Source organism: Scardinius erythrophthalmus (genome assembly GCF_964197995.2).
Source record: "Scardinius erythrophthalmus genome assembly, chromosome: 18".
In the NCBI taxonomy this organism is placed as follows: Eukaryota; Metazoa; Chordata; class Actinopteri; order Cypriniformes; family Leuciscidae; genus Scardinius; species Scardinius erythrophthalmus.
The window spans coordinates 9,974,167-9,987,000 of record NC_138238.1 but is presented as its reverse complement, the minus strand read 5'-3'; the positions used below and the strand labels follow the sequence as shown (position 1 = coordinate 9,987,000).

Sequence of the window (12,834 nt, the reverse complement as noted above, 5' to 3'; positions counted from 1 at the left end):
GTAAGGTTAAAATTAATCTTTTTTTCTTTCAGTAAGGTTGGTTGAACAAATATTAAATAAGCATATAAGATGTAAAGATGTTTATCTACTTGTTAAAAAAAATTCTGTTAATAGCGAAAAAGATAAATCTGCAAGACCCATAGAATTGTAAAGTTGCTTCTGTCATGTAACTAGTGTAATTTCCCCTGTAAAGACATATGTCCTCTGCAATAATGATATTCTTCAGCGAGTTAAACTTTAAAATCTCATTTCATCTGATATTTTATCATGCCATTTTTCACCTTCTCTCGGTAATGAGTGGAAAAATGAACACCTTGCAGGTCCAAATCTTTTGCATTTGAGTTAGTATTATGTTCTTAGCTGTGTCTACATAATTGCATTTACTTCGCCTTTTTCCTCTATTTTTCTCTGTCAGGGTGCGAGCGAAAAGGGATGGAGTGATAGATATCTCATTATATCTTCATTACCTAATACTTGATATATTGCTGTCTTCTATGATTCATATCTCTTGTGTGTTTTGTGCTTAATGAGGGGGAATTTGTCCTGCCCACTTATTATAATTAACTGTGTACGTGAAATACAAGTAAAACATGCTTAGAAATGTACAGTTAAATCTGAGTACTACCAAAAATGATTGCCAAACCAATTCAATAGGATCCCCGGACATCATGCGTGAACAAGCTTTTATTCATCAGTTTTTTATCTCTTCTCTGAATTCAGAATTCATTTGAGCTCATTTTATGGGGCAAAATCCAAGTTTGAAAAATGTAGGTCTATTTTCTGGCCCGTTTTGGGCTTAGCCAAAACCCTAGCCATGTCACCATATCTAGCGTGTCATACTCCATTGAAGTATTTAATGTAAGTCTGCTACTATTGTTTATACTAAGGGTTAGGGGTTTTATTATAAACATATTCCTCACTGTTTGTGCTGTGGACATGATGCCTCAAAGCATGCAGCTTTACTTTTCTAAGTGACATTTTTGTCCAATTTTCACCTGGCAGATGATGTAAAAGGCACAAATATCCCATAGGCTCAGCCTGTAGGACCCCAATCCGTTTCTAATAGGCTATGTTCACACTGTCAGTTTTTTGGGATTGACAATTGCATTTATTTACAGGTGTCCTGTAAATGTCCCATTCACTCAGCAACTTACAGTATAGCATTTCGAACACTGTCTGTATGAATGTGCAACAGGAGTCAAGCTCGTTTTCCCTTACCAGTAACTTTCCCTCACTTTTGACACGACAAGAGTCCAATAGAGCCGCAAGTTCATCTGTCAAATCTCCATTAACTGATAGAGGCTTTTATATCTCGATGGAGAGCGGATCATTTGAGTGGCGCGTAGAACTCAAAACTGACGGGAACAGCTCCAGTAAAGAGGCCGCTGTTGCTTAAAGTCCCTTTTGACTGGATCTAAAACCTTCAGATGACACATTACCTGTAAGTTACCAAAACCACACATAAATCCTGCACGCGTTGAGTGGCTCTCTCGCACTGTATGACGTGGCAGACAGCCAGTCCCAGTCCGAGTCCGGTTCCGTTCACACACCGCGGGTTTTCTGAGAATGCAGTTGCGAGTCATGAAAATTTACCGGTGTGAAATCTGTTATAGAATGCATTTGTCACTCCTATAAACTGAACCGTGTGTGAACGTAAGTGTATTAAAGAAACAAATACAGAACTGACAACCGTATTCTGTTGTTGTGTGAGCGTGGCCACAGAGACTTTGGGTTGCACTGTTTTAGGCCAGGAAGTAACCACCTAGCAACCCAGCAGAACACCCTAGCAACCACATAGCAACAAGCTATCTTTTGTTCTTTCTTTTTTTCTTAGTTTTTCTTCCTTTCTCTCTGTCTCGCTACAGCGCGAGTCAGCTCTAGTATACAGCTGTCTATGGGCCCAGCCAAATGTAGCTGCCTTCAGCACTTCTCTCTCATTGATCCTGCTAAGCTGAGGGAAGTTTAGCTGACATCATCTCTTCATCTGTGCTCCCATGTTCTTCTAATTCATTATGAACATGAAGGGCTGCCGCTCGGGTGCTGCGCTCACCATGCTTTTTCCTTCATTGAACATGTCTGAACAGAATGGCTGAAAAACAAGACAAACTTTTAAACGCAGAGGAGTCTGTCAGCCATTGCATCACATCTGGATTAATTATTAATTCAGTTATGCACTAACCTGATCCTCCCTCAAGAGCATTTTGTTAGATAATATTTTTCTTTATAGATATTGATTTATTATTTCATAGCATTTCTTTCTGTATGGTTTCATAATATTTGGTATGATTGAATTTACAGTGTATAAATTCTCTTAGAAGTTTGTATTAACTAGACTGATTTTTCACGGATATTGTGTTTGTTTATGAAATATTTAAGCATATTTCGGCTGTTCTTCCAGCTATAGTATGTTTAATCCACGCCACAAATTGTCTTCTAAAATCTGCATAGAGAATGCAAAAACAGCACAGTTGTAAATGAAAATATTTTATTGTCATAAATCATAAATAGTATTTAATATTAAATATATGAAATTAATATTTATAATACTGAAATTCATGTTGATATTAAATTAATAATGCATATACAGTGTACTGATTATTTATTTAGTTATATTGTCAAAGAAAAAGGAAAAACATTTTGGTTCTCATATTGGACTTTCACAGTGATGTCTGACAGTTAATATTGGTTGATCTCCAGTAGAAACACCACTGCATGAAGCATATTCAGGTTTATTATTGCACACCATGCATGACAGGACATCTGCTCAGAAGACAGCGAGATAAATAGTCAGAATGGGATGAAGGCTGGAGCATCAGGGCTTGTGAGGTGAAAGATAAATGTGTGTCACGGACAGCAGTCCATCCTTGAGCACAGCTGTGTCACTACCATTTCCTCCACATGATGGACAGATGAGCACACCATCTTTACGCTTACTTTCTCTCTCCCTCTCCTGTTCTCCCTCAGGTCTTTATAGGCGGCTGCTCAGTAAATGCATTCTCTGGTCTCCCCATGTCAGAGTTTTTTTCTCTTTAAATCTGTATCCACACTTCCTGACAGCTTCCTTAATCTTCACCGCCACATACAAATGTTGGCAGAGCAGAGGGAATTTGTAATATGCCACCAGCATGCCCTGATCTCCCCCTGCTCACCCAGTGGCTCACCTTCCGTAACCGTTGCCCGCTGCACTTTTTCCAGGCCGTGACAGCATTTGAGGTAAGAACTAACAGAGCTGTGCTTGTGTGTCTTTCAGCAAGTGGACGACGTGGCACAGACAGACGGCTCCCAGCAGCTTCAGCTCCAGCCCTCAGACTCTTCGGAGAAGCAGCAGCCCAAACGGTTACACGTCTCCAACATTCCCTTCCGCTTCCGTGACCCAGACCTCCGGCAAATGTTCGGGGTGAGTCTCAGGCCTCAGCCAGATTGCAGCAGGTTGTGTCTCTTAGGAAGGCCTGGTCATCAATCCTGTTTTAATTTGACAAGGACCTTGATCTTACATGCATCAGTGTAAAACCAGGTTAGATACTGTGGTTGTAGCCGAGGGTTTTTTCTTTCTTTTTTTTTCACTAAAGTAATGCATTAGTATAACTAAACTAGGGCATTTTTAATTTGAGTTGCAGCCCAATTAATTCCCGAATGAATTAATCTTACAAGACCTTTTTTTTTTTTCAACAAATGAAAGGCATGTGTAACCAGTGTAGTCTTATTCCTGATGAAATGAATCGTATGAGCCATTTTTTTTATGAATCAAAAACATACAGTGCAACCAGTGTAGTCCACTTAATTAAATGAAGTGGACTAGAATCAGTTATTTTTAGTGAATCAAACACATATAGCTATAGACACATATAGAACTAACTGTAAGACTTTATTTCATATGACCATGTGTAGTTAAAGATTCTGTATACATTATCCATTTTGCCAGTAGTATTTTACAAACCAATAAATATTTTGTTTAATTTATTAACTATATAGCTAAGACCAATTATTGGAGAAAAAGTTTAATAATTAACTTTTTCCAAGTATTTATTCTTTAATTCCGTTAAGGATCTGGAGACATTACATAATGTAATGTCAAAAAGTAAGGCTTTTCTTTGCAAATACTGATGTATGTGATTAATTGTGACCAATTTATGTCATGCAATTAATGTGATATAAAAAAAAAATGAAAGACTAAACTTCTATAGTTAGCGTGTAGGCCAAATATTGTATTTTATTACGGTTTTTCTTGTTTTTCAAAATTTTCAGTTTTTCCCTCCAAGGCTAGAAAGATCATGATAAAGTGCTAAATGATTTAACTGCATTATATTAGCTTTAGTTTCTGTATTTAGTATGTGACAAGGGATAAGTAAAACTTTTTTTTTAAACAAGGGTATTCAATCAAAAAGTATTGTTAAACTGAGAGCAGCTACAGGCTTGGTAATGGTTTGTCATTATTTAGCGTTTTATCCACAACTACTGCTCCTCAATCTGTGTTTAGATGTAAGCACTCTCGGCTAGAATAAAACACAAAACTAATGAACGACTTGGAGCTTTCTTTAACCAGCAATCTCTACTCAAGGACTCGTACAGTTAAACTCCAGCATACCTTTGAATTAACAGCAGCCAGCAAGGGAGCTGCGTTAAACACAGGCAGCTTGTTACTGGAGGCTACAGGCAGCGTACAGAGGAGAAAAAAACATTGTTGGTCCCAGCTTGTTAAAAACCGGAGTCTGTGTTTACAAAGGGCACTGTATAGCAAACAGTAACACTTAAACTGGTGGAGGACTCTGGGTACAGCCTGACTGCTGAATCTTGAGAACATCTGTTCCTCACGCTCTTTGTTGTCTCTAAGAGAGGCTGTCCTCTCCTCTCTGCTTCTCCCCCGTCCTGCCCAGTGTTGATGTGATGAACAGGGAGCCAAGCATTGGTCCCACCAGTGGAGACGTAATTAATAGCGCTCCTCACTGTGGTTAAAAACTAGAAGTTTATCCTCATTAGGTTTGTGTTGGCTGACAGCTCCGATGCGAAAACAGGCATATGTGTGACCAAGTGTGTGTATGTTTGTCTGAAGAGACTTCTGCAACTTGCTGTGAAGTCTCTCAGGGACCCAGGGGTGCAATTATCCCATGCCATAGATAGACTAGTGGGAGAGGATAGGATGGACAAGCGCTGTGCCCCTCTAAAGTCCCAAAAAAAAGTGAGAAAAGGCAAGTCTGAGAACGGTGAGAAGTGACAGAAGCACAAGGGGAGAAGATCACCATCTACTGACGGTTTAAAACTCTTTAAGCACTTACTCTGGATTTACTGGCTACCCATATATCTTTGGCTTCTGCAAAACGCTGTCCGGACTCCATTTCCCCATACATAAAGTTAATGCTATTATTTTCTTTCAAATTCATCAAAGAATCCTGAAGAAAAATGTCACGGTTTCCATAAAATATTAAGCAGCACAACAGTTTCAACATTTATAATAAAAAGAATTTTCTTAATCAGCATATCCGCATATTAGAATGATTTCTGAAAGAACATGTGACACTCGCAAAATGTTTGCGTTCTCCCGAGAAACTTTGCGTTCACTCACAAAGAACACAAACATTTTCTCGGTGGAATGCAGAAAGTTCTGCAAGCAAACGCAAATATTCTCCTGGGAATGCAAAAAGTTTGTGATGGAATGCAAAACTTTTGCCAGTGAGCGCAGTCAGCGCACAAGCATTGAAATGTATTTTTTCCTCCTATCTCGTATTGTTTTGCATCTCCGTGTCCCTTTAGGTGCTCCGTACATAATCTTACTGACCGCAACACTTTTACACATATAGTGCTTAAAGTGTATTTTATCACTTTTCTCTCAGTTCTCAGACTCAGTACTCTTTATTATATAGATTTTAAATGAAGCCTCCAACTGAATTATCTTAAATCTGGATTATTGTAGAAAAACGTCACAGATCACGCTCATTTTTGACTCCAAGACTCTAAACCATTTCTGATTTCTCAATTTAGTAAGATGGAAATTCAATTTAGAATAGCTGATAATGAAAACTGCAATTTTACGAGTCTTTTTCCCCATTCGAGTACACTTGCTTGGACCATAGTCAAACAAAGAGCGACGATTAAAAAGCTCCATTACCCAACCTTATTTGAGCCTCATTTTATAATTAGAAAAAGACATCCAAAGCAATTATACAGATGAGTATGTGGATTTAATGCTAGTGTATGAAATTGGTTTTAAAGCACCACCATGACGATTCCACACTGAGGCTGCAAAATTGTCCAACTCCTCCCATAATACTCGTATTACTGCAATTATTTGAGCAAGCCTACAGATCAGTGCGTGCTGTATGTATATACTAGTAATACAAATGTCCCCCCCCAACCACTGGAGAAAGCTATTGTTAGATTAAAACAGGTGCCTTGTTATCCTGGATTAATAGACCGTTATTCCCCTCAGTATTTCCCTTAGAGGTTGGAATCTTCTAAAATGTTGATCACCCAAGGGAATGCAGAGGTTTACCTAGAATCTCAAACAAGAGTAGAAACCCCATATGGTTTTGTAATGGGTTTATAATGAATACCTGCTTGATTTCCAAACAAAACTAACTTAATGTCACACTTCTGACTCGCTTTTTTAACTACTCTCCCTCCGTTTGCACAGCGTCTGTGACTAGCTTCAAACGACTCTCGTTGAGCGTTTTCCCAACCTATCAAGTGTGTGGACCACCAGCAGTCTCACACTGCTGTCTCCCATTGATCCTAATTTCATGTAGGCCTACACTCTTATTAAAGCTCTGCTGCACGGCAATGGTGATGATGGGGCCTATGGTGACTAGGTGTGATTAGTTCAGTTTTCCCAGAGATGACTACCCTGGGAAATATTTCAGCAATACCATAAGCCCATTAGGGTGGGTTAAAACCATTAGCGTCCGCAGACTTTGTTTAGAGCGAATTGTCTGCGGTTGTGAGCAGGTTCATGCTGAGATGCAAATGCCAGTGTTTGAATCTGACTCTAGCAGAGTGGAAAAAATCATCTTAATTTGAACAAATGGAGGAAATCGTGTCAAGTAGCAGCTGTTTGGGTTTGTCTGTGGAATTTGAATTGGGCTGGAAAAACAAGCGTGGTTGATCAAGCAACAGCCGGCCAAAATGAACTGCGAGGCGTCACTTTTTTTTTCCCCGTGTGAGATCAGAGCAGCGCGCACAGCCTCCTCCTCACCGCAAACATGCACATATACAGTCCGCCTCGGGTTTTCCCCACGGTTGGGCGGATGAAAGGCGGCTCTTCTTAACCTTATTAGTGACCTGGGCCCTCGATCAATCCCATTGAGCCGTAGGTGCCTGGAAGGCCCATTTCTCCCCTGTTGTGCTGAAATGAAGCCAATGCGGCCTGCTTGACAGGGTAATTAGTTTTAATGAAATAATACAGCCATTTTAGACAGCAATTAAAACCTGCTTTCATTCCGCCCATTAGGGGAACTTAAGGTTTTGCTTTCATTCCTCCACGTTCCGTAATGATCTCCGAAGCCGGCCACGTTAAATGGAACGCTTAAGCGCCGTTAACCCTCCGGGGAGAGCCGGGCCGGCCGTCATTCCTCTCCGGCGACCGCCAAAGTGGAAGAGAGAAATGCAAACAGAACCTTTATCACATGTGTCATTTTGTGCAATTGCTCTTAATTGCTGTCCTACGCTTTCATATAAACAGTCATGCTTCCCGGCACATTTATAGCAGTGCACCCTGGAGCCTCCTGTGTCTCCTGCTTCCATCTAACCAATTATTTAAGCCTGTTCCAAATTACTTCTTTAAGAAGCTGTCTCCTCCTTAGGCTAAAGCAGCGGTGACCTTGCGTTGGCATGTTTATTTATTTGTTGAAATAAACCTGCTTGATTCAAGGCCTCGGTGTGGAGCTCCCTAACCAGGATCCCGATTAGCATAAGGCGAGTGAGGTTAACATTGTAGCGCTCTGCATTACAGGCAGCGAGGATGGTGTTTATCACCCCTAATCAGGCTGCTGCCTCTTAAGGGTTCACCTTTTGGCCACAGGGAACGACGTTCAGTCAAAGACCAGGAAAGTTTGGGCTTCTTTCCTTGGCGGCCAGTTCGCAAATCCATATGCTGCATTCAGCAGCTGAAAGAACCTTCCAGACAAAGCCGTATCTCAGAGAGAGTGGTCAGTGCCTCATGGCTAATGCTAATTAGAGAATAAAAATGAGAGATTGGGCGTTTCAGAGGGCCGTGAGAATGACAATCAGATAAAACCACAGAACGGAGCGCAAATAGCTGGAAAATAATAACCGAAGTGACAGGTAATTACGAGGATCGTATTCGTCAATGAGATAATAAACAAATATATGGTTTATCATCAGCGATGATGGCTGCTCTATATCCAATTATCCTTTTTTTAATTGAGTCGGGTGTTTGGTGTTAAGTCAAGCCAGAAATACCCTCTCCTATGGCTTTGGCCAGCTTTTATCAGTCAAAAACACCACGGAAAATAACAAGCTATATCGTGTCATTAAGAGCACTGGTGCATACACAGCAGGGTGCTTCTGTGATCTTTTGAAGTTTGCTCCCATCAGCAGTATGTCCTGCTCGTTCCCAGAGTCCCGACCCAGCCGAGAGCTTCGTGTTGCACAATTGGTTAGGCAGCTACAAATAAAAGCCTTCAATTAAATTTACATCATAGGACCTGAGTTACTTTTTCAAAAACGTAACATGAATTTGATCTTTTTTACATTCTTTTTATAATTGATAGAGTGATAGAGGAGCAAATAGTTGTGCAAGCAATGTTGTGTGTCATTTAAGGTTAATATTTTCTGAATCAATCAGTTGAGTGCATGATTAATAAGTGATTCACAAAAAACAGTAACTTGTCTTTTTTTCCTGAATCAATCAGTGTTTTGAATGAATCAAATTAGTGAATGATTCATTGACTCACTCATAAAGACAGTCACTTGTTTAATTCCTGAATGAATTCATGTTTTTTGAACAAATCAATGTGAATGATTTACTGCCTCACTCATAAAGACATGCTGACGAAACAAATAGTAATAGTAGTATGTGGTTCAGAAGCCACTTGTTTTTGAGTCACACTAAATGAATTCGTGTTTTGAACAAATCAAATGAGTGAATGATTCATTGACTACCTCTTTCACATATTGTTAGGCAAAAAATAGTTTGTGAAATACTAAAATTGTATGTCCAAATTCACAATCTTTATAAAACAGTAAGTAAAAAGTACACATGATAATGACAAGATGACAAATGTGGTACATCCGGATTACATTCATACTACACACATTAGTACTATATGAGTAATTGTTTGTCTAAAAGAATTACGTACTTAGAAAGTGTGAGATTTCGGACACAGCCAGTCACTTCTCTTTATTCTCTGTTTTGAACTAATCGGATGAATGAATAATTCAACCTGCAGAACGAGTCACTGAAAAATCCCCACTACAAATATACAGCCTGGAACTAATTATTGTATATATATTTTTTTATTTGTTTATTGTAAGATGATGTCTACTATTTCACTTAATGTAAAAAAAAAATGCACAGTATATACTTTGTAGTGTTTAACTACTAAATTAGCATTCCACCCCAAACATAATTTCAGTCAGTTAACAGTTAGAGAATGTAGCAAAAGAAACTGTATGCTTCACTTTCCATACTAAGAGACAATGCAATTAGTTGTCTTATATTGAGTTACATTGTAATGCGTTACTTTTAAAGTAACCCATTACTGATCCGTTGTGTTTGTCAGTATTATTTCATAGCAAAAGTGATGTGTGAAGGTTTGTCTTGCGTGTTCTTAGCTCCAGTGGAAACCGTGGGTTTTATTTTAGCTCCCTGTGCAATCAAGTGCTCAAGTTTCCTGACAAACTGCAGAAGAGATGAGTTCTAATTACTCCTTCTCTCTCCCTTTCTGTCTTCCTTTCTCCCCTGTCTCTCCTCTTTAATTTTTTTTTCTACCCTTCTCCTTTTCTCTCCACAGCAATTTGGGAAAATTTTGGATGTGGAAATTATTTTTAACGAGCGGGGCTCTAAGGTAAGTCAACTGGAAGAGCAGTTCTTTGTCACTTCATACTTCTTCCTCCCTACAGGTCTCCTCTTCCCTTCATGAGCCGAATAATTACAGCTCTTACACAGCAGCCGAAAAGTGACTCAAACGTCACACTCTCACACTCGCTCACACGTTTTGGAAAGGTAGTTACGCGGAGAGACAACTGAGTGGTTTCAGCTGAGTACAAGTTAACTCGCCCAGTTATAATTCAATGAAGTGAGCGTCTGACCAACACGCAGTGATTCTGCTGTTAGAGCTGTCCTACTGTAATAAGATTCAGCTGTTTAAGTCTCCAGTCTTGCGCTGGGAACGGGTTATATATAGCCATTCTTCCGTATAGCAATGCTGGTCTCAAAGGAGGGTGGCATTTTGCTGAGGAGAACTTCTCTCACCTCCTCCTAGTTGATTCACAGGGGTGAATCTGCTCGAACAAACCTTCACAGTGTGCTCAACCTAAGCAACGCACATTATTAGATTAGCCGATCGTTCAGAAATAGTCTGTTTTCTACTGGTCTTTTGAATACCTCAGTAGCTCTGTTCCAAAACCTGCTGCCTATGTATGTATGTATGTTTGATGTATGTATCTATTCACAATAGATTCCAATAGACTTTGGCATTAGCATGTTGCTAAGCTAACTCTTTGTTATGCTAATGAGTATAAAATGACGTGGCAAATGCAAATATTAGGGAAAATGATCAACTTTATAATTACAATGAACATATTCTTTTCAGTATTACATATACTGAGATCAGGAGAGTGAGGTTTACATGCACAACTCATACTGGCCTATGAAAGTTACACTCACCCCCCTAAACCTCACTCCCATCCGGGTCAACTCAACCCACTCCGAGCGGAATTTGAACCGTAGTCTTTGGCATGGGCTGCAGTTTTTAGCCTCCTTGTTAAAGCGCCCGCCTCCCACGCCGGAGACCATGGTTCGAATCCGGATTCGAATATACTGTTTACATATACAATATATATATATATATATATATATATATATATATCAGTGTTGATATATGAATTATATAATCAACACTGCTATTATATAATGTATGTTAAATTATATTATATGTACAGATTTTTAGATTTTTATTTATATGCAAAAACAAGGTATCTTAGCAAGCTGCATAATTGAGTTGCCTTTACCTTTTGGAACAGTCTCTGTGGCTATGATCCCTTAAAATACTGCCTATGTAGGCAGCTCACTAGGTTTTGGAACAGCACGTACTGTATGTTTGTGTTATTCAGAAGATAGTGGCTCAGCTTTCTAGCTGTGTAAGCTAATTAAATCCGTGATAAAAGGGGAAAACTACAAGCGCTATGTTGAACACGGTAGTGCAAAATGTCAAAAGGATTAATTTTGCGCCCAATTCCTTTTTGATTTTGCTTTTTCCTCGCAGGCCAAGGACTCCTGGGCTGGTCTTTATTCATGCCAGACACAAGGAATGGAGTGTCCATGTATGCATATCATACTCACAGGGCTCCCAAAGCAATTACCAGGCCGTACTTGCATAGTGTGTATGAACTAAAAGACCAGGGCTTGTTCCACACTCTTGTTTGCAGTGCATACCTAATAGCTGTTCCGGATGTGGCGTTTGGGAAGCAGTTGGCCATAACTCACTGCTGACAGCAGAGGTGGGGGTGTGGGGACAGAGCAGGCACTTCCCAGCTAGAGCGCAGGACTGTGTGCATTAAACTTCTGAGCTTCTATGCGGCCTTGGAAATATTCCATACATTGTTTATATCATTTAAAGACAAGGACAATATCTGTGTTTATAAAGAATGACATTTTGATACTTACTGATATGCTTGGCAAGACAGCTTCAAGATTGACTATAATGTACACATGCATACATGCCAAATGTTTCAGTATTACCAAATGCAGAATTCGTCACTGTTGAATATAATCCCAGAATGCTTTGTCTCTCAATGTCTCTTTTCCAGTAGCTTTCACCCTAATCTCACTTCTTACTAATGGATAGAATTTGCAACCCTGCTGACTGTGACCTTTCTCTCTTTCTTTCTCTTTCTTCTTTTCTCGCTCACTTGATTTCTTGCCCATTCAAATATCTTTAATCATCCCCTTCATTCTTTTTGGGAATCCTTTATGATCACATCATCTCAGGGTTTTGGTTTTGTAACTTTTGAAACAAGCGCAGACGCAGACCGCGCACGGGAGAAATTAAATGGTACAATCGTAGAGGGACGCAAAATTGAGGTGCTTTCCTAATCTAACTATCAATACCCCATCATCCCCGTCCCATGAGAACATAAGCACTGTCAGTTTGATGAAACATGCATGCAGCGTCTCATTTCATCGCATTGCATCCCTACCGCTCACTTGCTGTCTGCATGCTGCACGTTTCATGTGTCTTTTTGATTTTATGGATAAATATCACTTGTGACGTAATAATTATTGTATTTGATGTGCATGCCATTAGATTTGATCCTTTCTGCTTTGATGTGTATTAAAAAAAAAGCTTTTGAACTTTTTATTATCACTTACAATGTGTGTTAACCGGAAAATAATGTTTTAACTTAAAATCCCACTTGTTTATCGCAAACATCCAAGGTTTATTTATCCATTCGCATGTCTTACTTGAGGACACAGACTTCTCTCTCTTTTTTCCCCCCTCTTCTCCACAGGGCTATTAAGATTTTCTATAGGACAATTAAGATAATTCATGTAATGCACAAACAATACCTAGACCTATATATCAAGGGAGAGTCGAGGCCAGTTGTTTCCTCAAGCTAAATGACCTCCATGGGCCCTGTGGAACGGAAAGCTATTAACGC

At 39.5% G+C, this 12,834-nt stretch overlaps 1 protein-coding gene across 2 annotated transcripts in view; it reads left to right on the top strand.

The window, feature by feature from the left end:
• Positions 1 to 12,834, top strand: part of rbfox3a (RNA binding fox-1 homolog 3a) — a gene marked incomplete at its 3' end in the record, with an annotated part of 283,492 nt that overhangs the window by 241,930 nt on the left and 28,728 nt on the right. For both annotated transcript variants that reach the window (XM_081392968.1, XM_081392967.1), the window contains exons 6-7: positions 3,251 to 3,397; positions 9,966 to 10,019. In XM_081392968.1, coding sequence (XP_081249094.1) covers positions 3,251 to 3,397; positions 9,966 to 10,019 — 201 coding nt within the window. The remainder of the gene's footprint in view (positions 1 to 3,250; positions 3,398 to 9,965; positions 10,020 to 12,834) is intronic.